The 27,049-nt window shown below is 34.5% G+C and overlaps 1 protein-coding gene across 2 annotated transcripts in view; it reads right to left on the bottom strand.

Moving 5' to 3' along the window:
- Window positions 1–17,908: 17,908 nt before the first annotated feature.
- The window catches only part of LOC106674257 (POU domain, class 2, transcription factor 3-like), a 108,569-nt gene continuing 99,428 nt past the window's right edge, over window positions 17,909–27,049 (bottom strand). For both annotated transcript variants that reach the window (XM_014406879.2, XM_014406877.2), the window contains 6 exons: window positions 24,177–24,268; window positions 22,593–22,697; window positions 22,303–22,533; window positions 22,075–22,228; window positions 21,154–21,526; window positions 17,909–19,724 (listed from right to left, as the gene is read on the bottom strand). In XM_014406879.2, coding sequence (XP_014262365.1) covers window positions 19,580–19,724; window positions 21,154–21,526; window positions 22,075–22,228; window positions 22,303–22,533; window positions 22,593–22,697; window positions 24,177–24,268 — 1,100 coding nt within the window. In that variant the 3' untranslated portion in view covers window positions 17,909–19,579. The remainder of the gene's footprint in view (window positions 19,725–21,153; window positions 21,527–22,074; window positions 22,229–22,302; window positions 22,534–22,592; window positions 22,698–24,176; window positions 24,269–27,049) is intronic.

Raw genomic sequence — 27,049 nt, forward strand, 5'->3', positions numbered from 1 at the left:
TTAATTTTGTGGATCATATAGTTGTTGATGGAACACTTTTCCAGGTTAATTATTTTGGACTGTAAATAAACACAGTCAGATTCAGAAAGGACTGTATGGAATTCGGTTGTCTGCGAATAGGAGAAAGTATATGTCATGGTCTTTTCTCGATTCAACAAGACGGGCCCAACTCTGAATCCTTTTTATGAGAAACAGAGCCCCAGAGCGAACCTGAATACAACCAATCAGGTGCCTTTTTATTATAAAATTTAATTAAAGTTTGAAAACAATTTATTAATTACACAAGAAAATAACAATTAAAATCAATTAATTTCTGTTTTAAATTTTAATCAAACAATTAAAACTTTTTTAATTTAAATAAACAATAATTTCATGCAAACCGTTTGCCAGACCATTTAAGACAAGGGTGGATAGGTACTCACTGTTTACAGTCAATCCGCAGTGGACCGAAGCCCTCTATTTTAGGGAATATAACACTTTTTAAATTCTTTTGAGGATCGCACGCTTCTTTTGTCTATCATCTACCGGAATGGACTTATTCACTTCTTCCCTCATTTCTCTAGATCCTCTTTTATTTTTGCTCTAGGCCCTAATCATGAAATCTAAATCGCAACATTGTCACTTTGAAATAAATTGAAATGTGACATATATATCATTAAGAGCAGATGTAATATCATTAATGAATTCTTCTTAAAATTATGTATGTTATAATCATTAAACTGTATTGATGTTGGCAATTATAAACCATTTGAATGATAAAATAAACTTTCTTGGGGTGTTGTCCTTGGGGTGTTGTAGGCCACCAATATGTTCCTAATGTCTGGGGGGAGGGAGTGGAATTTCCTTTTTTTGTGGTACTTGCATAGAAGAGTTGAGCATAAAAAATCTGCTGAAAAAAATGAAAAAAATATGAGAATGTCAAAAGTTGAACATCTCTAACAATCCACATATGTATTTAAAAGTCATAATTGACTGTATTAATTATACTATTTATCTAAGGTCTTGGTTGAGATGAAAAAGGTAGTGTCACAAGCTGGATTTGAACCCATGAAATTCACCTGCCAAATTACACTTGTAGCACTTCCCTTTTAATCTCAATCAAGACCTTAGATAAAAAGTATAATTAACTAAAACCTCTAACAATATTGAAAATACTCTTAATAACGACCCGCAAAGATAAATTAGTTGTTGAAATTTCTGAGAGATACAAAATTGGTATACAAAATACAGAATATTTTTCTTTAAACTTACTCTTCTTTAAAAGAGTGATATCTTCTCGCAGAAAATTTTTTTTAGACTTTTGAAATTTCCTTCATTTCATAAAGTGTTTGTGGATATTTTGACCAAATTTTATGAAGATTGATACACGGAATCAATTTGAAGTAGCAACAGGCCAAAGTCGCTAACTCGCAACTCTCTACTCAACGAGGCTTCAATTTGGATAAATCGACAAAAAAGATACTTTTCAAATGTTATTTAAGACATTAGATATTTCCTTAGTTTCATAAAGTGTTTGTGGATATTTTGACCAAATTTTATGAAAATTGATACAAGGAATAAATTTGAAGTAGGAACAGGCCAGTCGCTAACTCGCAACTCTCGACTCAACCGAGGCATATATTTGGATAAATCGAAAAAAAAGAAACTTTTCAAATGTTTTTTTAGACTTTTGATATTTCCTTAGTTTCATAAAGTGTTTGTGGATATTTTGACCAAATTTTATGAAGATTGATACACGGAATCAATTTGAAGTAGCAACAGGCCAAAGTCGCTAACTTGAAACTCTCGACTCAACCGAGGCTTCAATTTGGATAATTCGAAAAAAAAGATACTTTTCAAATGTCTTTTTAGACTTCTGATATTTCCTTAGTTTCATAAAGTGTTTGTAGATATTTTGACCAAATTTTATGAAGATTGATACACGGAATCAATTTGAAGTAGCAACAGGCCAAAGTCGCTAACTCGCAACTCTCGACTCAACGAGGCTTCAATTTGGATAAATCGAAAAAAAAGATACTTTTCAAATGTTTTTTTAGACTTTTGATATTCCCTTAGTTGCATAAAGTATTGTGGATATTTGGACTAAATTTAATGAAGATTGATACTTGGAATCAATATGAAGTAGCAACAGGCCAAAGTCGCTAACTCGCAACTCTCGACTCAACGAGGCTTCAATTTGGATAAATCGAAAAAAAAAGAAACTTTTTCAAATGTTTTTTAAGACTTTTGATATTTCCTTAGTTTCATAAATTGTTTGTGGATATTTTGACCAAATTTTATGAAGATTGATACATGGAATCAATTTTAATTAGCAACAGGCCAAAGTCGCTAACTCGCAACTCTCGACTCAACGAGGCTTCAATTTGGATAAATAGAAAAAAAAGATAGTTTTTAGAAAAATTAATTGATGACTAAAAGAACTCTTGATCTTCTATTTATCTTAAATATAACTAAATGAGGTCTGAGTATTCGTTCGTTTGATGGATATGATGAAATAATATTACAACAATAAAATCTAATGATTATTTAGAGTTAGTGAGATGCAGTCTGGTGTGATGTAGATTTAGAAAAACATTTTCTTAATAGAAATGATGAATGATGGAGTGAGTATGGTATTCAATCCTTTTTAAAAAAGATTGTTCCTACTCAAAGTAAGTAAAAAACATTTTCTTTATCGTGCAGAGCGCATCTTATAATCTCTAAATGATCATTAATTAACGGTCACTAAATACCACACAAATGAAATTTAATAAATTTCTTTTTAAAATAAAGAAAAAAGACAATTATCGAGGGTTTAAATGAAATTTTAACATCTTAACCGTTTGAGCCGACTCGAAGAGCCAGTTTGAGCTTTTGATCCATAATCCAAAATAAATCAATATCCGTATTATATAATAAATGAAAAGTGGTCAATTGACTATTTGCAATGGAATTCATTAAAAAAAAAAAAAAAAGACCTAGACTTTTTAAACTAATAAATTTCAAAAATGATAAATACCTTTTTCGTGGATGAAAATGTGATGTACAACCGGTGGCCGCCAGGAGAGAAAGAGGGCGAATGGCGGGAATATTACTTCCCAGTCCCATCACCAACTGATAATTATTCATAAAATTTTCTCACAAATTAATTTAAATATTGAAAAATGTCTTAAAATAATATCAACCAAATATTGTAACTAATTATTTTCAAAATTAAGCTCAATTTAAAAACTTTTACTTTTAGTAGATACTTGTTCAAGCTGGCAGTGATCTGATAGGCCGATGATTCTCCGTTTAGAATTTGAATAATTATTTGAGTTTAAAAATAAATAATTGATTCTAAAATATTCCGTAAGTTTTGGTGTTATTATTTTTAGAAAGTATTTTAAAGAATTTAATATTTTTTATTTACTTGGAAGTGTCCTTGAATCACCGGCCGTTTCCCGCCATTTCCATGGACGATTCAGGCTACAACTGACGGTCGAGACTCGGTTTTTTCACGGTGAGCTTTTATTTCGGAATATTATAATTATTTTCATTAATAAAAGCTGCTTTTTCGTTGAAATCAAAGAAAAATCGTTAATGAAATAATTTATCAATCATCGCCAGTTTTAAATATTGATTTGTTGGATGTATTATTGCAACACAACAAGTCGGTTCAGCCACTCCGGATCGCCTAGTAACTTCGATAAAATTTTATTTTTGATTAGCAACAAATCCAATATTTTTTCAAGAGGAGCAGGTCGTTTTTATGATAATTCATATATAATGAGATTATTTCAATTAATTATACTTTTTACGGACCAATGGTCATTGGTTTGAATCTCGCTCGCAACACTAAAAAAGTTCAATTAATTATGTGTTTTATGTAAGGCCTTGGTGAGATGGAAAAGTTAGTGTTATGAGTGGTTTTCAAACCCACACCCTTTGGCTCAATACGCCACTGCCTTAACCTCTTGAGCTATTGACTCAAGAAGTCATGATAGATCAAGTGGTTAGAGAAATGGCATATTGAGCGGATGGTTGTTGGTTCAAATCCTGCTCACAACACTAAAAAAGTATAATTACTTCAATTAGTTACATGTTTTATCTAAGGCCTTGGTTGAGATGAAAAAGTTAGTGCCGCAAGCAAGTTGGGTTAGAACACAACCTTCAGCTCAATAAGAGTACTGCTCTAACCATTTGAAATATTGACTTACGAAGTCACAATAGCTCAAGTGGCTAGAGCAGTAGTGTATTAAGCTGAAGGTTATGGATCATAACGGTCGATTATGACTGCTAATCATATATGGATTAAAAAATAAAATTAGTGTTTATGGCAGTTCTAATTTATTGATTGAGTTATTAATACTGGGTTTACTCACAGGTAAGGGCAGGGACATTTTCAAACAAATTGTGCATAATATAATTTGCCAATGAATGGCAGTGTTTGATGCATTGCACAAATGATTGACTAGTTTCAAAAATGTTTGAAATCTTTTGTACAGTTTGGGTCGTGTAGGTGCATATTGCACATTATTTTCCATTATTGGCTGGTATTCTTGATGGAATCTTTTAATTGTGTGTCTTGTTTATACATATGTGGAAATATCAGTTATCAAAGTTTTACGCAAGTATTAGAATCCATCCTCAAATAATTTTTTTAATCAAGGGGGGATGATAACTGTTGTTCTTGAATTATGCTATCATGGTTAAGGGTCACCTTTTGCCATTCCTTTATCCAAATTCTGAGTTTTCTTTTTTGTTTTCTTGTAACATTGACATCATCTAATCTTAATAATTGATGCAATAGCTATTGGGGACATGGTGGTCATACAATTCCCAATTTACAATTAAAGTTTCAACAAAAATGTAATGAAATATAGGGGTGATGCAATGCAACATTGTGTGTCACTTTGTTGAACATTTGACAATGTAAGGGCACCTTCAGATATTTACGATTACGATATGTAGGTACATAAGATTAGTATCTGTGATCTTGTAGCAATAGTCGAATACATCGAGACACAAACTCGCAACTAACAACTCCACCAATTCGTGTAAATCTAAAATCCGTTTAAAACACAGACTTTACTTTAAGTATTGCAGGTTGGTTCATGAGTTTTAAAAAGTTTTTTTTTTACATTTTGGGTATAATTTCTGGAGCTATCGGTATCTGAGACCTAGTAGCAATAGTTCAATACATTATTACTTCAACTCGTAACTAACATTTCCCCAGGTAGGTGAACATCTAAAAACTGGTGAAAACACATACTTTTTCGAACGTTTACGTATTTTACTTATTTCTTGACTTATATATAGTTTTTGTACATTTTTGCAACACATAATTATTTTATAAATTATATCTTTTATCTACGATCTTGGTAGAGATGAAAAGTTATTGATATGAGAGGGTTTCAAGTTTCTAACCACTTGAGCTTTCGTGGCTTTGTGAGTCAATAGTTCAAATGGTTAGGTAGCGGCGTATTGAGCCGTCATGGGTCAAAACAGTCAATTATGACTGCTAAACATATATAGATTAAAAAATAAAATTAGTATTTATGGCTGTTTTAATTTTTTGATTGATTTATTAATACTGTGTTTACTCACTGGCTAAGGCAGGGACATCCCAATTTTCAGAACTGACCATCACAATCTGGCCCTCCATCGATGTGTTAAAAACATTATTAAATTGAAATTGGTGGGCTAGAATGACACAGAGGCACAAATGTATCAACAGCTCAGTTGTCAGATATAGACAGGCAAAGAGTGAATATTCTCACTCGACTAAGAATAGGCCATCGGAGGTTGACAGACAGATGCTCTATTTCATATGAAGGCATAAAAATTTAGAAATCACAAAGTACAGAGTAAAATTTAGAATTAATGGAAGAAAAACAGGGTCCTAATTTTCAGAATTGGCTTTACAGTCCAGTCCCCAGACTCTGAAAATGTGTTATTATTAAATTGAAATAGAGCATCGATTAGCTGGGGAGGCGGCCCTAGGACGATCTGAATAGGTGAAGAGGTGTCGTACTCACGTTTCTAAGAATAGGCCGAACAGGGTTGACAGATTCTCTGCTATGTCCGGCATAAAAAGTTTACCCCAGATCTTCCCCTCCCCAATTTCACTATAGCATAACTTTTAACTAGTCTGATTTAAAAAATAATTCTCAGTTCTCTTCAATCTTTTGAATTTGAACAAATAAAATTTTGTTATTTTACTAATTATTAACGAAAACAATGATAATTGGAGCTGTTTAAACTAACTTTTGCACCCACAACAAAAGAATTTGACAATATTAAGTCGAAGTTATTTTATTTCATTTTGAAATAAGTTCTTTTTATAATAATAACCACAAGTACTATATTGTATGTTTTGAAGCCTTTGCTATTGTAACAATGCTGTTAAAAATGTAATTTTATTGGTTGACCAAAAGTTGATTCCTGTTGAAAGTTCAAACAAAACTTAAAGATTTTGTAAATTTATTTATATGGAGATTCTATTTAGTATTAGTACAAGAAATCATATTCTGCCCTTTTTGTATGTTATAGTTATTATTTAATACAATTTCTGTGTAATCTGATTGTCATTGTACATTATATTTCATTTATTGTAAGTTTTATACATTTCTTGTGTTTTTCTTTTCTAGATGGTGTTGTGCCGTTTTTGTTTTTCCTACATTTTCACAAAGTGCTATTTAAACAGTAAAACAATTAAGTGTGTTAATTTGTTTCGTGAGTGTTGAACAGTGTGCAGTTAGCTGGTTCATTGTAGCTGTTTCAAGGAAAGGATTGTTGCCTTCAAAGGGTAAATTGCATTTATATAACATCTATTTATGTAAGTTGTCTACTATTCTCTCATTTAAACTTAATTTTTTCTTTTTCCAGGAGGGATTTACAAATTGTAAATCAACTCTCTCTGCTGGCAGTCAGGTTAGTGAGCATGTTAGAATTAATTTTTATTATTGTCCCAGCAGCCAATATAATCCCCTCGGTTTAATACTATCTGCAAATTTTAATACCGGTAGTGTTCCAAAAATAAAACATTACCTGCTTTACCTATTACAGAATGAACTTAGAATGGTTAGGAGTTACAAAAATATGTGTTTTCCCAAATAGGTAAAGATTTATTTTATTATTATTTTTTGTTGAACTTTAATTAATAAAAATATCAAACTTAGAAATACAAAAACAATCAATATCATGCCCAAAAAGACGGAGAAAATCCAACATTACTGCTCACATCGATTCCCATAACATCATTTCAATGCCTAGTTGCTATCGTAATAATAATGGTAATAATATTCTCCACATCGAAAAGGATGTACATCTACTTTTGTGGATTGAAGAGGGTCCATAGCCCACTCAACTCTGCCTCACAGGCACACCTGTGTGGTACGTTCCTCAGCCCACTGTTTGGCGAGAAGTTGAGATGGCTGGCATACATCGACCCTGTTGATGTCGAGAGCAGGAAAACCATCTCCCTGTTGAAATTTGTAGATCACTTTAGGTCTATTGTCAGTCTTACGTATTACAGATTTCCAGTTAACTTAGAAAAATTATAAGTTACAAAAATATGTGTTTTCCCAACGAGATAGTTTTTATTTTTGTAACATTAATTGATTTTATTGCGATTGATATTGATTTTGTAGGCCCCCTTCAGGATTGGATCGAGTAAAAAACCGTAAAGACTTTTTCGTTTCTAAACACACGCTCTTTATTCCTCATACATAACACTTACATATACGTCACCTAAGCGCAACATTCAAATTTATTCTCCTACAATTTGGCCAATTCTGACCCTCGAGGTTGCCCCCGACCTCACCTTAGTAAAACTAGTCATAAGGAGCTCAAGGTGTTAGTACATCATAAATACACAGCAATTATAAGTACATAACATAAATATATAACAAGCAGCATAATAAGTAAATCCTAAATCACCTTTTAGCTTTCTTTTTGACATAAATTCACATAAACGTTTTCAAGTGGAATCACATAATTAAAAAGCATATCAATATCAAGACTAAGGATTATAATGTAATCCCGTAAGGTTATAAATTCTCGATAATTTGCGCAAGGAGTGTCATTACAACATCATCCCAAATTTTGCCTATAGTCACTTCTTAAGTCACAATCAGATAGAATTACTTACATACATTGAAACAAAATAAGTAGAACATAACATGATTAATCAGTAATAACAAAAGAACAATTTAACATCAGTAGGTTACATATAAATATATCTAAAAAGTAGGTTTAAAAAAAAATACAAATAGAATAGTTTGAAAATAATTAAACTAAATGTAAACATTATACAATTATATAAACAAGAATAAAATGTCATTGTATTTAACTAAAGATTCAAATCAGAGTTACATTCATTCTGCCAAGGCCTTAGCCTTGACGATTCGTAAATCACTTGAAAAGGGATTTGGGTTTCTTTGATACCTTCTATGTCTTCTACTACGTACCTATCATTTGACCAGACTTTCTTTATTACATAAGGACCTCTATATTTCGGAATCAGTTTCTTATTAACTCCTGGGGTTACATCGGTGTTTATAATCATTACGAAATCTCCCTCTTTGTATGATTTAGGTTTTTTGTGTTTTCTATCAAAATCAAACTTATTTTCTTCTTGAAACTTTTCGATATTTTTTTAAGCGTTCTCCCTAATAACCTCTACGTTTCTTTCTTCTTTGTTTACTTCCGCTAGATAAGCTGCTGATACATCACTTACTTTGCCTCGCTGATTGATTCCAAATAAAACTTTGCTTGGGGAGTGCTTGATTGTTCTATTAAAGGTATTATTTAGAGCAAATTCTATTTTGTGAAAAACCATATCCCATTGGTTGATTGCAGGGGAAATCTTAGACAACATAGGAGTGAAATCGCGGTTACTCCGTTCTACCTACCCATTCGCCCTGGGTGTTGCCTTGTTGGCTATCAGGGTATGTTGGATACCTTGAGTTTCTACAAACTTTTTTAATCTTTCCTATGTAAATGCAGTAGCTCTAACCGATATTATTTTTACCGGTTGACTAAACATATGAAAAGAGTTGAGCAAATGGTTCACAACTTCGAGTGTCGTTGTAGTTTTGCAAGAATATAATTTGATGAACTTTGTAAAGCCATCTATCACTTCAAAAATAAACTAATTCCTCTTTTTTGTAACTTCAAATGGCCCTAAATGGTATATGTGAATTTGTATAAATGGCACATCTCCTTTAGGGATATTGTGTAATTCCCCTTCCCTTTTACCTGAATAAGGCAACTAAACTAAACATTTTAACCAATTTTGAATATATGTTTTCACTTTCTCCTTTAATTTTGGGAACCAGTAAAATCTTGCGATCAATTCTATCACCTTGTCTATTCCTACATGACCTACATCGTCATGATATAATCTCATAATCTGATTTACCATATTTTCTGGAACAACAAATAAAATTTTCCCTTTCCTTTTCCTGTACACTAGGCCTTTGCGTAATTCGTATTTTGAGTGCTCAATATCCCCTAAACTATTCTTGATTTTTACAACAGCTTTGTCCTGTAACTGCTGAATCGACTAGTTCTGTTCAAAAGTGTTCTCCTCTAGAATCAGAATGTTTTGTAGACGACTAAGAGTATCGACATGATTCTTCTTACTTCCCGGTCTATGCTCCATGGTAAAATGATAATTTTGCAAAGACAAAATCCATCTACTAATTCTAGGGTTAATGTCCTTCTTATCCATTGCCATCTTCAAACTGTTACAATCGGTCACGATTTTGAAAGGTATGCCATAAAATTTTTTTCAATTTTTATTTCTTAAGGGAGTAAATAATGCACAGACATTCAAGTTCGAAACTGTGATAACATGATTCGGATTGGGTAGTATGTTTACTATAATATGCTACAGGATGAAACTGATTATCGTTTTGCTTTTGCAATAAAACAGAACCAAAGCCTAAACTACTGGCATCACAGTGTAATTGAATTTCGGCTGTAGGTGAGTATATGGCCAACGCTGGTGCTGAAACTAAAGAAGTTTTTAGATCTTCAAATACTTGTAAAAGTTTATCATTAAGTTTGAACTCTGGATTTTTTAATGAAATTGAAAAGTTTTCGGAAAATGTTTGTATAAACCTTCTGAAATAGCTAACCAATCCTAAGAAGCATGCATTTCTTTTGCCATTCTTGGTACTGGGTAATTCAATACACTTTCTATGTGGTTTTTAGCAGGAAGTATACCAAATTCGTCTATATAATAACCGGGATAAATTATTGAACTCATACCAAATACGCATTTGTCTAATCTTAATTCGAGTAGGTTGTTTGCCAACAACTGAAGCACTTCTTTTATAACCTTTAGATGGTCCTCTATAGAATTAGGCACAATGAGGATGTCATCTAGAAACACACAAACTTTTGACGACAAGATAAGTTTCTTAAAAACTCGATTAATAAACCTCATAAATACCGCTGGGCTGTTACACCAACCGAAAGGTAGTTTAATGTAGTCATACTGACCTAAGGGGCAAACAAAAATACTTTGAGGAATTTTCTCCTACTTTAATCTGATGGAATGCACTTTTTAGATCGAGCTTTGTAAAGTAGGTCTTTCCCCTAAGCTTGTCTAACTGGTCATCAATCAGAGGCAGTGGAAATCTATCTTTAACGGTAATTTTATTTAGAGTTCTAAAGTCTACACATAATCTGATATCTCCAGGCTTTTTCTTTACCAACACAATAGGTGATGCGTAAGGGGAGTTATTTTCCTTTATAACCCCATTAGCTAATAAGTCCTCAATTATTGTATTTACTTTAATTATCTCTGTAAGGGCTAATCGTCTTGGTCCAAAATTAAATGCTTTATGATCATGTATTAATTTAACTTCTGCTTCTATACTCAGTTCCGGTTCTTTCGGTTTCTCTTTACCTTCATAATCTTTTACCAAATTCTCAATTACGTATTTATGTTCTGTTTATAAATTTTTATTAATAGCAAGTTTTGGAATTGTTTTAGTTTCTTTACAATCAATTAACATTAATTGTTTAACAAAATTTTCCTTTTCTTCATCAGAATTATTTTTCTTTATTTTCACCCCGCCAGTAAAGCTGATAGAGATCAGGGGGTTAGAAATAAAATCTCTGCTTAAAAGGCATTTGTACGGTATTGAATCAGAATTTACCACATAAAAGTTTATCGGGAACTCTATATATTCGCATTCTTTAATAATGATTTTTGTCAGAAAAATTCCCAAAACATTTAATTTGGATTTATTTATTCCCTCGAAATGATTTGTACCAGCACACAAAATTTTGTCAACGTTCACAAGGTCCCTATTGATCAAAGATATACCTGAGCCAGAATCAATGAAAGCTTCTGTGTCCTTCTGCGAACCGCTGATTCTCACTGAAGTGAAATATGGTGGTCTGGTTGTCTCTTTGATAACTGTGACCTGCTTGGATGCTGAAAGAGCCTTCTCTTGAGGTACCATCCTTAGGAAATGACTTACAGTCTGCAATCCGGAGTCCCATTCGGCCACATCTGTAGCAGCTTCCCTTCTATCGTTTTGGCCGGGTGCATTCTGCAATTCGGTGACCTTCCCCGTTGCAGTTAAAACATTTCAGTTTGTTACTTCAAACATTCAACATTCAAATTTATACTCCTACAATTTATTTAATTTGGGACATTAATTGATATCAAATTTTGACAAATATTATACAAAAAAACATTAATTTTTGCTAAAGAAATGGGAGAATATCCAGATACACTTCCCACATCAATTCCCAAAACTTCATCTCAATGTCTTGCAACAAATGTTAACAAAATAGCTATTTATTAGATTAGTATTAATTACAGTCTGTAATCCGGTGCCCCATTCGGCCACATCTGTAGCAGCTTCCATTCTCTCATTTTGGCCGGGTGCATCCTGCAATTTGGTGACCATCCCTGTTGCAGTTAAAACATTTCAGTTTGTTATTTAATGTTTTAGAAGTGTTTTTGCTTGGTCCATCGTTCCTTAATAGAGTTTTCTTCTCGAGATGTTGGGAGGCAGTCTTAACCATATGGTCAGTGCTCTCATTTTCTATTGTACTTAAGGCCTCTTTTGGACGAGGCAGTTTGGTTGATCCAACTAAGTTGCCCGGTTAACTCTCAACTAGTTTACTGCGTGTGAAGACTTGGTTTCACACCAGGCAACTTGTGGAATCAACCTCTCTTCCCAACGGGAGGTCAGTGCATGTTAGAACCCGAGGGAGCAGGAGCACTTCTTGTGCTTGTGCTTCTGCAAAAAGAAAAGCAAAAAAGGAGGAAACCCAGTAAAGAAAAGTATGGGATAGCCATTGTTATAAAATTGGGAAACGGGGCTTTCTCTCAAATACTGTTCTGCTACTTCCACTTCCCTCCAAACTTCACTTCTTTTAATTTTATCACTATAGTCCACTATGTCCCATAATATCTTCAATGAACTGCTCCGCATTGAAACTTGCAATTGCAACGCTTTCTATGGTGAACTCAGTTGATTCAACTAGGTGACTGGTGTGAAGGACAAATGCCGACTAGTGTCGTTTGAGTTGAGTCAACCAGTGGGGATGAGAATGTGAGCGGCACCCCCTGGGCGGACGAGTTGACTGCGTGTGAGGGGTTGAGGCGATTCCCCAACATTTTGCTACTCATTGACACCTGTCCGTTCAACTAGTTGCCTTGTCTGAAAGAGGCCTTAATGCACCCGACCCATGAGGATGCAACCCTGCTCAATCTGCTTTAGGCGACTTCTTATATCTTATATTAGGGGGAGATGTATTTTGGTGTTCAGTGATGATTCTACTATCAGTAACAATTCTTATTTTTTATGCGTTTCTAGGCTGGTTATCGACCCATTCTAGTGCTTTATCTTTAGCCAGTTGCTCAGCCTAGTTATTAGAGCATTGGCCACTCAACTGGAATACATGTTCAAGAATCTGCACATTCGTGCTGAAGACAACCAATACGCAGCTTGATGATTCGAATCTTTTAGGCTTGTCCAATACAATCCACTAATAGGCTTCATGCTTGCAAAATCATACATTCTGTGTTGTGTGAAATCGCCTGGTATCCTTTAATAACCCTCAATAGAAACAACCTTCGAACCTTCTTGTTTTTTTAATTTATAAAAATGTTTTATCTTATGATTCTTCCTTCTTGAAGGTGGGATAATAGGTCATCTCAAAAAACCACAACCAGTTTTTATCCACAACGTTTCGGATTTATTTTAATCCTTCCTCAGGTGAGTTAACGCCTGTACACAGAACAAATATATATATTTTTTTTTACATTTTTATATCAACATGGTTATCATTGTTTCTTCACTACTTACAATGGTTAAAAAGTGGTCGTCAGTCACTAATATTTTATAACAGTTTATTTTAAAAAAGAGCCAGTGTGGTACTTATTCAGACTAGAAACAAACATTTTTTTAAAATGAACTGTTATAAAATATTAATGACCGCATAAAGCATCATTAGTAAAAAAGCACTCTTATATATAACATTGTGCTTCACTGCCAATCCACCAGTGAATTTTCACGGCTCTGGACAACAAATTAACAAATTGCTCATACTTCTCGCAAACATGCTCTACATCTGGGCTCACTTCAACCTCTGATCAAAGATTACACCGTGGAACTTCACGATATTAACTTTTCCAGCCGTTCAGTGTTTAGATAAATTACGATATTTTCCAAGTCACTCTTCTAGACAGATGTAGGGTCTTAGAATTTGCCTTACTAAATTTAATTTTATGTTCTAACACCCATTCTTAAACCAGTCGCAAAACAGAGTTTGCTTCCGCACTTAACTCCAGCCTGTTTCTGGCTTCAAAGGGTCAAAAGTGACTCCAGCATATTCCACAGGGTCCACAGCATGAGCCTTGAGCCTCTTTTGTGGCCGGTGCTTCTTTATCACATGCCTTCTTATCTGTGAAGTAATCTCGTGAGAGGAGATATAGCTTTCTTGGACAGTTTTTTGTTTTCTCTTAGAGCTCCGAGAATACCAGGCCATCAGGCGGCACCAAATGCCCCCTGAACATCTATTGATACAAGCAGCATGTCCATTGCATGTTTAAGTATTCATTAATAAAATTAATGGCAGTTTTTAGTGCCTGCATTGACTGGTTTCTCATGGCATATCTTCTAGGTGCGACGCTGCGTTAGTAGCCTTGTTACCATGGTGTTTGGCTTGGTGAGTCTGGTCTAAAATTTGTCAGACTCATGTGGGAACATAAAGATTCATTACTGCTCAAGGTAGCTCGGCCTTTACAGTATACACTTTGAATCAAAAGCTCGGCGGATGACAAGCCTCAGTACAGCTCGAGCACCCATTCCCACAAGCTGTTGTTCTTTGTTGAAGTTGAATGTTTTTTCTGAACTGAACTCATTTTTCAACATCTACAAATCATAATAGAACACTGCACAAGTGTTGATCTTTAAATCAAAACTTTAACAATTTATTTATTAAAATGTATAATTCATTCAGAAAATTTACGCAATGGTTTCTAGTGGCTGCTCTAGTTTGCCAAGCCATGAGCCTTTCCATGTCGTGTAAATGGCTTGTGGGCAGAATATAACAGACCACAACAGATCACAAGTCTGTGAATAGGTTAGTCAAGCCCACGCCGTGGAATAAAGCTTTATTGCTGTGACCACATTTGTAATATGATTATTTGGAGTCATGAGATGCGGTCTCACGATCACCAAATAATCATTAACTAATGATCACTCAATACCACACATTTGTAGTATGTAATAACTACAGGAACCTTCATTTATACAGATAGTTCGAGGGTCAGTAAGAGGGTTGGCAGCGCAGTATGCTGGGAAAAATACGCTAAAACAATTCCTTTCCCAAAGGCTGCAAGTATCTTTACCGCAGATTTGACTGCCATATCATCCGCGCTGAATGAAACTGAACACATTGGGTGCAACCAATATGTCATATGCACCGACTCACTCAGTGCGGTCATAGCCATCCGTAATATCTTCACCATGGACCCACTAATCCAGACAATACAAGAAAAAATCAGGGAAATACACGAACAAAGAAAAGAGGTAGTTATTGCCTGGATACCGGGCCATGTCGGCATAGAAGGTAATGAAAATGCCGATCAAGCTGCCAAACGAGCAGCGATAATGCCACATGACCCGGAAACTCCCATGAACCCAGCGGACGTCAAAAAATATATGAAGAATCTTTGTTGGAAAGATTGGTAGAACCGCTGGGACAAAATGACTGACAAATTAAAAGAACTAAAACAGTCGGTCAGACCGTGGGCCATGGATAGTGTCAGGAAAACAGAGAGAATAATGTTGACCCGAATGCGAATAGGCCACACTAGACTGACGCATGGTCATCTCTTGGCGAGAAAAGGTTCACGGAGATGCCCATTGTGCTGTGCACAAATAACTGTTAAGCATTTACTAACCGAATGCGAACTATTGGCGCCACACAGAACAAAGTGTGGCCTTTCCTCGAGTTTGAAAGAGGTTTTACAAAACAGCAATGACAACAGCAAGAAAGTAATCAAATATCTGAAGCAAATAAATGCATATGGTTGCCTTTAATGCTTCTCCACACATGGTTTCGTTTTCCTTCCTGAAGTGAGTGTATTTATTGGCGAGAATGTGTGTGTATGGGTAGTGTTCGGAATATCGAGTACACCACAGACCCACCAAATTAGGATAGATATCTCTTTGTGTGTTTTGGGTATAATGAATGTATTTATTGGCGCGAAAGTGAGTATGATTGTGTGGGTTGTGCGGGAATATCGAGTACTTCACAGACCGTTAGTATTAGGCTATAATATCTTTTAGAGTGAATGGGCGGAGACACTATTGTAATATTAAATGCGCCAGTGGCTCCGCATTTTTTTAATTTGTAAATACCGAATGGTTGGTTACTGTTTGAGTGAATGTATTTATTAGTGCGACAGTAGTGTATGCATGGGTGGGTCTACGGTGGAATATCAAGTACCCCATAAACCCACAAACCTAGGTTAATATTTTAGATTAATCATAATTTTAATTGTACATAATGTATGGATTTATTAGCATGAACGAGGGCGGGTCTTCAGAGGAATACCGAGTACTCTGAAACCTGCATTTAGGCTAGGCTAGGATTGAATGTTAGTGAATGAGATAGTTTCACCACGTGTAGGAGGGCTAAACTGTAGATATCACGTCCCAGAACACAACCAGAAAGATCGCCAGACTTCCTACAGAAAAGCTAACTTCAAAAAAAAAAATAAATAAATAAATAAAATAAAATAAATAATTAAAATAAATAAATAAAAATAAATAAATTTTTAAAACATGAGGTGGAAGAAATGTGAGGTGCCGGGAATAGGTGCCCCCCCCCAAAAAAAAAAAAAAACTACAGGGTACAAATAAAATTATTTAAAAAAAATTCTGTAATAGATATCATAGAGTGAATTTAAATCAGTATATTTTTGTTGTTAAGCAGTTTATTTAAATGCTGAGACTGCTAGTTAAAGTTCAGGTTAAAATAGAACAGAAAAGACAGTTTCGTTCCAATAGTTTAATGGGAAATCTTTGGGGTTGAAATTGAAAAAAACATTTTTTTTTGTGAAAATACTATTGTTGACTGACTATTTATTGCCCAACTGACAAGGGAACATTTTGTACATTTGGATAATAAAAACTGAAACAGGGACACTTACAATGACTACACTTCACCTTACAACACTATAAAGAGAAATTCACATAAAATAGCCTAAAAAACATTTTTTGTGCTCGCCTTATGATATGGTGGCGGGCAGACTCACCTATGGACTGTACATAACAAAACATTCCAACTAAAATATACAGTAATACATAGTTCTTAACTTTTTCTTCTTATTTAAATACCAACAGAGAAGTACAATCTTATACTTTAAATTGAATGAGAAAATGATATGAATTTTGTTCAGCTTTAACTTACAAACTGTCTTTTGTTTTTTTACAAAATAAATACCTTGGGTGCTTTGCATTCTTTTTATGTGTGTGAAATTCAAGCTTATCAGTATTCACCCTACCTTAACTATATTATTTCACAAAATATTTTTACACTATATTTTTAACTACTAATATTTTCTATATTTGTGTTTCTTCTTCTTTTTTAACTCTCATTTTGGGTTTTGTTCCAAAAACAACATATAAAAAATTACTAAGTTAAAGTTGAACATGCGCACAATTACATGTGGCCATTGATATTATCTACTCCTAACAGTCTATGTTGATTAGGTACATATTAATTTATTTCATAGTATAGCATTTTTTTTCCCTTAAAACCTTATATCAATCACCTGTATTTACTTGGATATAGTTTGACAAATGGTATACTTCGATTTATTTAGACACCTGAGTTCGTTCATCCGTCTAATATAAATAAATCAAGTTAAAATATTAAAATTAAACACCATTAAAAAAAATTGGTGTGCAATAACAGTGTGATGAGAATAGACCAAAACTGACCATTATTTAAATAAACGTTTTAGTTTAGTGAAGCAATTTAAAATTAAAATAAAGGGATGCTTACAACGTTATTAGTATTATTATTATTTTTTATTTGCCTTATTTTTTTTTAAATAAAAAATTAATGGCATTACAGATAAAAATTAGACAAATTCTTGGATATAAAATTGTTACGTCAGATTACGCTCAGTGGTTTAAATTTGGTATGAGTACAGTTTGATCAAAGCTCGACAGAAATGTTTAACGTCCAATTTGCATCCGCAGATTAAAAATAAAATCAAGCTTTGATAAACTTAATATATATATTTTTTTTAATTTATTTACTAGGCTGTAGCAAAATTTTAACCTTTGCCCAAACATATAATTTATTTCGTGCACCCTTATAAAATGTCAAAATAAAGGAAAGGGATTATAGATGAAAGGTAGAAAAATAAACAAAAATGAAAATAAAAACATAAGAAATATAAATTTAATGAGGGATTAGTCAAATTCAGGGATATTAATCATAAAAGTAATGTAAACATAAAATAATAAAATGTGTCCTTAATTACAGACCCTGCATTTTTAATATTCAGATTTGTTTTTCTGTAATTAAAGAGAAAAATAATTAATAAATAAAAATTGAACACAGGTTTAAAGCGAGCATAAATTAAACTAATTAAAATGAACAAAAAATTCTAATAGTTTGCCCTAATAAAGCGAATAGGAACTATTTTGATGTTGGTCCTCACATCACATTGCCATATTGATTTTCAAAAATTTCTTCAATAACTTCAACTGATACTGTATATAAAATAAAAATAAGAAAAATCTGGATATAACAAAATAAATTAAAAAAGAAAACATTATCCAGATTGTTCCTTTTTTTAAATTAGGAACTCTACCATGATATTTTGGAAGACTATGCCTCTCGTAACATGCTCTCCCCCCGTTTATTTTATTCTTAATGTTTTGAGATCGACTCTTAACATTATTTCAAATACAAATTTAAAAAAAGAAAATTCTTCTTTGGAGCCTTTTCCAAAACAGAGTTTTTTAATAATTCAAAACAAACTTTAAGCTTAACAAACAAGTTCTTCTCGGGACAAATTTTACAAATTAAAATTCAATTTTAACTTGTCAAATTGGTATCGAGAAGAATCGCCGCTTTTAACATTAAACAGTATAAATACAGAAATAAACCTTTTAAAAAAATACTTAGCAAATTATTAATTAAATGCGCCTTTACAAATTAACACAGACAAAAAAATTCCAAGGATCCGATAAACATTAGAAACAACAAAAGAGCAAACAATTGCTCTAGTTATTTTCAAAATGGTCAAATTGTTCTTAATGCTTTCTTATAATAATATATCATAATAATATATATACAATAGAAGTGTAAAGTCCTTTACATTGAAAAACTTAAAAACTAATTCTGTACACACCCTCATACTATACATTCATCTATACAATACTAACATATAAATAATATCCTTTAGTTTATAAATCAATTTTTTTCAGTAAAAATAATTGCACACACACGTTCACAACTGTTCTATCGGTAATAGGTAATCGACACTTTGGACGATGCAATAATTTGGGAAGGAATTTTGCTATACGATTTTTTTTGTATTCCTTGTATACATTGTAATCACTTAGTCATACCCTATTATAATTTACAAATATATAAATGTTACATTAATGACAATATAAACACATTGAAACTATGTTATAAGTCAGATAATTTCCTTTTACCATCATATAATAGGATAACTTTGTTAAAGCACAGTTTTTAATCATCTTCACTCTGCACTTTGTGTTAAAAAGAACAAAAAAAATTCCTTATGTTAATCTACTATAATGTTGATAATCTATTTACATTATTTAACAATTAATATTGTTTTCTGTAAGAATCTGATAGCCTGCCTCTAATGTAAAAAAATTGTTTTTTTCTTTTTCATTCTTGTTTATCTGATGTTTAAATCGTTTGCATCACTCATTATAATTTTTTTTGTCTAAATCCCAATGAAAGTTTTCGGATAAAACTAAATGGCAAGTTGGAATAACTTTTTCGTGGGTTGTTTGTATAAGTTTTACAAGGGTGAGTTACAATTAAATAGTGATGACTTGTGGAGGGGCCAGGGTCACTGGGGCCTTGGCGGGCCACCGACGAGGGCGAGAGGACCGCTGGGAGAACTTGTCAAAGGGCTACCGAACATGCTGCCTCCGCTTCCAGGCGAGCCCATTGAAGATGTGGGCGGTGGGTTGATCCTCTTCTCTTTCTGTCGCCTGACAAAAGTAAACGAATACAAATAAATTAGTGGTTTTATGCGGTATCATTCAATTTTTAGACTGCCAAAATAAGAAAGCGGTAGAAAAAATAATTGGAGACGATTAAACTATAGGGTCATCACATTTGTTAGAAATGTAAATTATTGTAATCCTTTTGTAACCTCAGTTCAGTTTAGTTAGTCCTGTAAGAGCAAGTTTGTACGACGCAATATAGTGATACTTGTGTGTCTCGTGTTTTTCTTTTCATCCCAAAACCCAACAACATTGATATCACAATGTTTAAAAAAGTTAATATGAGTTAGGTTAGGTTTGTGTGAGGTTAAAGTCTTTTTCACTTCATCCATTAGATAGGACTATTATGCTCCCTGTACGGGTTATAACTCACTATATACTTTCAGGTTTGTCATTAGGCTATATAGACATGATAATCATATTTTTACTCTGCCTGTAGAATTCTTTTCTTCCTCACGCCTTTGCATAAATCACTACCAGATGTGTATAGTATTTTCTTCTTCTTGGCAGAACAAGGCTCCTCTGCCAAAGTGCCTACGAGTCCAATTAACAGACCTGCTTTAATCCTGAGTTTTGTCTAGCTTTGGTGCAGCAATTATTTTTCATGAACACTGAATCAAGGTTTGACTTTGCAGAAAAAAGTAAATTCACTGGTTACTGCCAAGCTTTTGACCTATTTTATGGTCATCATCGGGGCAAAACACCCTCAAACATATCTACAGATGTTGACATATTTAAGTTTTTTGCAGGCAATCTCAAATTTCCTTGAAAACTGACTCAGTCCTTGATCCTTGATCTTAAGTGTTCATGAGTGAAAAAGTGGTCGATATTTTTAACATTGAAAGCAGGTATTTTTCACAGTTATTTGCTTCTCTGTCCTGAGGTGTTATTCCATCAGTTTTTTCCAGCTTTTAACAAGCTTTTTATCGTAGTTTAACATTTTACAAAATAGTTCTACTAGTGTTGCTGATGACCTCTCCCATGCTTGTTTTAGCCTACATAGCTTAGTAGTAATTTTGTCCCTTTTCTTCGCCCATAGATATCTTTCCGTCATTAGGTCTTCACAGTGGCAAATAATGTTGATAGCAGTTCTTCTTGGCACATAGAACACATATTGTCTTCTGCCAAAGATTAAGTACCTATGGAGTCCACTTAAGAACTGTTTTAATCCTGAGTTTTGTGCAGTAGCTTTTTCTGTCACTCATTTGTCTGTCCTGGGGTGTTGTTCCCCATGAGTTTTTAACGTGCTCCTTTATGGCAGTTGAACATTTTACAAAAGGTCCTTCTAGGCTGCTGATGACTGCCCAGGTTAGTCTTTCAGCCTGGTTGCCTCAGGATGCATAAAATTGACAATTTACTCTACCCTTACTTATTTATTAGCGTGATTATTAAAGAGAACCTCCGGACAGCTTACCTGTTGCAAAACCATACTCGTACGACTTCCTTCTCCATGGTGAGGCTGTCGGCGAGAACAGAGATTTCTTCAGAGGTCGGTTTTGGGTTTTGCAGGAACGCCTTTTCCAAAGCGACCCTCACGCTCGTCTCTATGGATGTCCTCTTTTTCCTTCTCCTCCCTATCGCCTCGGGGGTGGTCATCGGGTTGCTCAGGGAATTCGGGTTGCTTAACGAGTTGTCGGCGTCAAGGAGCCACTTTTGAAGCAGTGGCTTCAGCTTGCACATATTCTTGAACGACAAGTTGAGCGCTTCGAACCTGGATATAGTCGTCTGGGAGAAATCGTTCCCGTACAGTTTTCCCATGGCCAGGCCGACATCGCCTTGCGTGAACCCTGAAAATAAAAATGCAAATAATTAATTGCCGGTTTTAATTGGGCTTGTAAATTTAGAGCGAGTCGACAAAAACCCGAGTCGGTTGAGTTTGACCTCTTTTGAAGAACGGGCTTCATGATTTGAATCGAAATAGGTTTAATTAACTCTGCTCATTCCTTACTTTAATCCTCCGGTTTCTTGAATAAATGAATCGTAAATATTCGGATAAGTAAAGTTGCTAGGAGAGAGACCAAGAAATTTATTTTATGCTTTTAAACTTGATGTCACGAAATCAAGAAAACTTCAATGGAAGAAAATACTGCTTAAATATAATTATTCGACCTCCTAGTGATAGAGATTAGTTTTTTAGAAAAGTTGTGGTACGAAAACTTGATTTGGTTTATTGAATTAAATGGTACGACTGAAGAAGAAGTACAAGACTTGAACGTCGAGTGCTAACTGGTTAACATCGAGAAATATTTCAATTTTATAATCTGATTGAATAAAGTTTATGTGAGAAACTCGTTAAAATCGAAAGATTAGGGTTTGTTATATATTTAAGACTCACCTAATTTGATTCTTCTTTGTTTAAATGTTTTAGCAAACTGCTCTAATTCTTCTAAGTCCGTCGTCTCGTCCGCTTCTAACGTGTGCGGTTGTGGTATCGGCGGTCTGTGCACTTTGCCCACGGGGCTTACTTTCGTATCACCTAGTATTCCACCCTGGGGGAGAAAAGTCGACAATTAAGATACATCCCTGTGTTCAGAAATGCGACGTAAATGAACGAATAAAATACCTGAACGGAATGTGAAAGCCTGGGCGGTGTGATGCTCTGTTTCATGCTGGGCGTGAGCAAACCCTGGTTTGGCATGAAGTACTGTTGAGAGTGGTGTTGAGTGTGCGTCGGCGTCGCTTGCGATCGTTGCTGCTGCTGTTGCTGGTATAGGACGTATTGTTGGAGGTGTTGGTGGAGCTGTTGTTGGAGCGCTTGGATGCTCGCGCCCGGCAGCTGTGACTGCACCATTAGCTGTAAAAGATAAATTATGATGTCTTATTCAGATCATTTGGAAAACACGGTCTTAGTACCTGGCCCAATTGACCGGCCTGGATGGCCGCGATCGCCGCCTGGATACTGGTGGGGTTCGTCGGCGATTGACCGACGCTACTGGGTCGCCTCTGTGTATCCGTCACCTGGAAAAATATTGTGTATTGAAAATATCTGAAAACATGGAAAATATATTTGACTTTAATTTTTATTCAACGACCCAAAAACCATCCTGAGCTGGTTTGAGGCTATGTCGCTTTACACATGATCAATGATGGTGATGGATGCAGAGAGAGTAATAGGTGAAGTTAAACCATTTAAAATTTTAAACTTTAGAATATTTTAACGTATTTATTGATCCAAGTACAATGCCCTGCGCTCCTCCACTTACTTCCATTCAGGTCCTAAAATAAAATTAATTTCAGGAAGCAGGGACTTCAACTTCACCTTCAATATACCGTCAAAATCTATCTTCATCTTTTGCAAAGATATTAATAAACAATAGATTAATTTAGTAGTTTGGTCGTTTTCGTTTATTTTGGTCTGACAATCCTCGCCATCTCACCATCTTCAATGATGATCTAGGGATGACAACCTTGAGTATGGCGAGAAGCCGAAACCCGTAGTACATACCATCTAGAATAGGGAGATAAAAATGATCAGAAACGACCAAGCTTCAGATTCCTCACCCGATGGCGAGTAGCTAGAAGGAATGTAACAGACTATGGAGGCCAGAAGGATCAGCAATGAATAAGTCATGGATTCCTCCACGATTCTTCCACCGATGTCTTCAAGAAGGAAAAAGGTCCATCGCTGAAGATGGCGAGAAGCTAAAGGAATATCACAGAATGAAGACTGAATGATCAGAAACAACAAAACTACAAGGAAATCAAATCCTGTCGTTTTGTTTCTCGCGATCTTCACAGGTCTGCCCAAAAGTAGAAACGTGTTTGATAGACAAGACAGCGAGAATAGGCAGGTTGAAAAGATTGGTGTTGACTAAGCAATATGTGATCAATTGTGGTTTATATCTATTCAAAATTTATTTAAAGATTGGAAGAAAGGTTTCATTGGATGAAAACCTCAGAATCAACTTGGGAAATTGTTGCATAGAGTGTTGGTTCAACTAATGGTTTAAGGGTTGTAATAAAGAAAGAAGTAAACTGTCTATTGGCACATCCATAAAGCTGGAGAGGATGTGTCACAAGTGGAAGTTTTGATTAAACGTTTATGAAAAGAAGTAATAAGTAGTGTTAACCGAAACCTTTCGACCTGTTTGGTCTACGTGAGATTTTTCTGCCTTTTCAGAGCGGTGAGTTAAAATGGAAAGGGGAATCAGGATTATTGCTTTTTGTTAACATTCTTCTGAGAGGTCAAGCGAGATGGGCAATATTCAGAGTGGCCCAGGGCGGTGTGCAGAGGGGGTCCCGGACAGGAAATTGCCTCGCTTCAACCCCCTTCTTCTATGTTTACCTAATACTCTTACTTACACAGGCCTCCGAGAGGTTTTAGATTCATTGGGAGCTGGATGTTATCGGATCGGGTCGGATATTTGGAAACAACGTGCTCTTTCGAGAAGGGACGGATGAAGGATGTATGCTGATGACTTGAATGCTGATGCTTACCAGGTTGAGCGCGCCTGTCCTGTGCTCGGCCGGCGAACAGCTTCCAGAGCTTTCACTGTCGTTGCTCAGATCTTCCGCTTCGCCGTTAGCTTCTGAAAAAAAGAAAAACTTTCTTGACATAATTCTGTTTTAAAATTTAAATTCACTAAGATTTATTACACTTTAACGATTTATTTAACTTTTAACGTTAAAATTTTGCTGATTTATTGGCCTGAGAGATTAAGGGTTTTTCTTATGACGTTTGAAACTTTTACAGGATAAAGAGATTGGATTAAGCACCGCAGCCGAACAATCGCCATGAGGACCTGGCTGCTAATGATTTATAAAAAAGGGTGGGCCACCCTCCAGGCCACGTGCCCACTCACTCGCTCAACCCCTTCGTGCCGCGTGCCGCCATTTTTTACACCACCCTTTGATTTGAACAACTGTTGAACCACCCTTCGGATTGTTAAAAATGGACCCATCCGTCCAATACATACATTATTTATTAAGGAAACAATCCCCCCACGGGCTTCCGCGATCAGCATCTGTTCGTTAAAACTTTTTTTTTGTTATTGTGTTAGTTATCTCGATCCAACTCTCACAGGAATAACAATGAAAGTGTAAATAATCTTTTACCAATTGTTTTGGACCAAGGCAAACCGAAAGTTCAACTAATTTGCTTTGACTTTTTTCCTTTGGCCGACTTTTAAGCCAAATCATTATCAACTTACAAGAATATTTTGAGAATAAATAACACCTAACTTTCGAAAAATTGTACCGTGAGGTTTTCCATGTTTAATGAGTTAAAGTTAAAGAGTTCTCTGATGATGGGTCGTAAGCCCGAAACGCCATGTAATAGAGAAAGTAAATACAATATTTCAACCACGAATAACTTGGGATTTTTCAACCTTTTGGATAATATATTAATAAATAACACCTAACTTTCAAATCGTTGGCACAAACTATTTAACAGTATAACATACGATTTTCTACAAATTAAATTATGCAAAATTTGTTTAGCATAGTACAGATCTGCAAAATTCAGGGTGACTGATATAAAATCATTCTTATACTTTTTCCTATAAATAAAGCTAAAAGTTCACAAAAACCCATTTGCATTTTCTATTATCTATAAACTATATTTTCTATGCTGTATTTATTTGAGTATGCTTTATTTTAATTTTATCACGTTATACTTCATTCTGGCAGCTTTCTATGATTTCTGTCAATGTCTATCTGAGACACCGTGTTTTAAACTGATTAAGCTCCATGTAGTTTGATCTTTCATGTAGGATTGTAGGATTTGTGTACCCTATATGCAGTCGACACAGGGCAAAGCTGTATTAAAGCAAGTTGGGATTAAACGGTTGAAAAAAAGGACCTTTTTTGAATCACATCGTATCAGCGAATTCGATCACTTTTAATCCAACTTGATTAGGAACCAAGTTTTTGAAATTATATTATAAATTGGCTGCAGATTTTTTGCACTATGAGGTGAGTTTTTTGAGTGGTGATTTGAAAACAACTATGTTCTGTTAATAGTTTAAAATAATCGATGTTTCGAACATATTGTAGTCATTTTTTAACTTTCTTCTTATTTATTTAAAAAAAAAAAGTGGCAGGAAAAGATCAAGATAAAATTTCGATTATAATATATTAAAATTCGAAAATAAATAAGTTGTGCATAATGTATTATGTACAACATACATACAAACTTTTTGGATCTAAGAAACAACTTTTTCCTAAATCTTTATTGAATTAGCTTGTATAATTTTCATTATTATAATGAATTTGCTGAGAAGAAATATAAGTAGTATTATAAAAATGTGACAGGAAAAGATTAAGATAAAATTTAAATTGCAAAATAATAAAATTCGAAAGATTTAGGAAAAAATTGTTTCTTTGATCCAAGAAGTTTGAATGTATGCTGTACGTAATACATTATGTATAATGAAAACGTGACAGGAAAAGATCAAGATAAAATTTAACTAACAATACAATAAAATTCGAAAATAAATAATCTTTTTCTTAAAATCACGGTTTGTAGTAATTATTATCCAAAAGTTCATTCCAAGTATGAAAAATGGCAAAAAGGAGGGAAAATTCAAAAGGTGGGGTTGAGATGGGAAATTAGTGTCCGAGTGGATCGAGGTCACGATAGCTCAAGTGGTGGAGCAGCAGCTTATTTAGCCGAAGATCGTGGGTTCGAATCCCGCTCGTGACACTGACTTTTTTATCTCGACTAAAAACCTTAATTGATTGAAAGATTATCCAAAAAGGTTGAAAAATCCCAAGTTATCCGTGGTTGAATTATTTTATTTTATTTATTTTGCCTATTACATGGACGTTTTGGGCTTACGGTCCATCATCAGAACCTAAACATGGAAAATTGTATCATGTTCAGGTTCTGATGATGGGCCGTAAGCCCGAAACGCCCGTGAAATAGAAAAATAAATGCAATATTTCAACTACGGATCACTTGGGATTTTTCAACCTTTTGGATGAAAATAAATAAGTACATAATACATTTCGTTAACAGCTGTATAAAAAGGAAATTAAACCCATACCCTTTTACCCTTTTATTTTGATTAAATTTAAACAGCGCGTATTGTCGAAAATAATGGTAATTTGTTAGGGTTTTGAAAAGGGCGTCACCACCCTCTGGAGTTAAACCGATCCTAAGGGTTAATGTCAATAATTAGAAATGATTTAAAGGCTTGATCGATGAGGATATATTATTTCGAAATAAAGTGGACTCCGGGGGATGGATGCGGGAAATCTAGCGAGGGGGATGAGGGCATAGGGGTCGAACGGGCCCCCGTCAATCATAACCAATCGCCGGCACTGTTTTGCATCCCCATCACGACTGTCGATCCTTGCACAAATTGGAG

This window comes from Cimex lectularius, unplaced genomic scaffold (genome assembly GCF_000648675.2).
Source record: "Cimex lectularius strain Harlan isolate CLEC.00 unplaced genomic scaffold, Clec_2.1 scaffold177, whole genome shotgun sequence".
NCBI lineage: Eukaryota > Metazoa > Arthropoda > Insecta > Hemiptera > Cimicidae > Cimex > Cimex lectularius.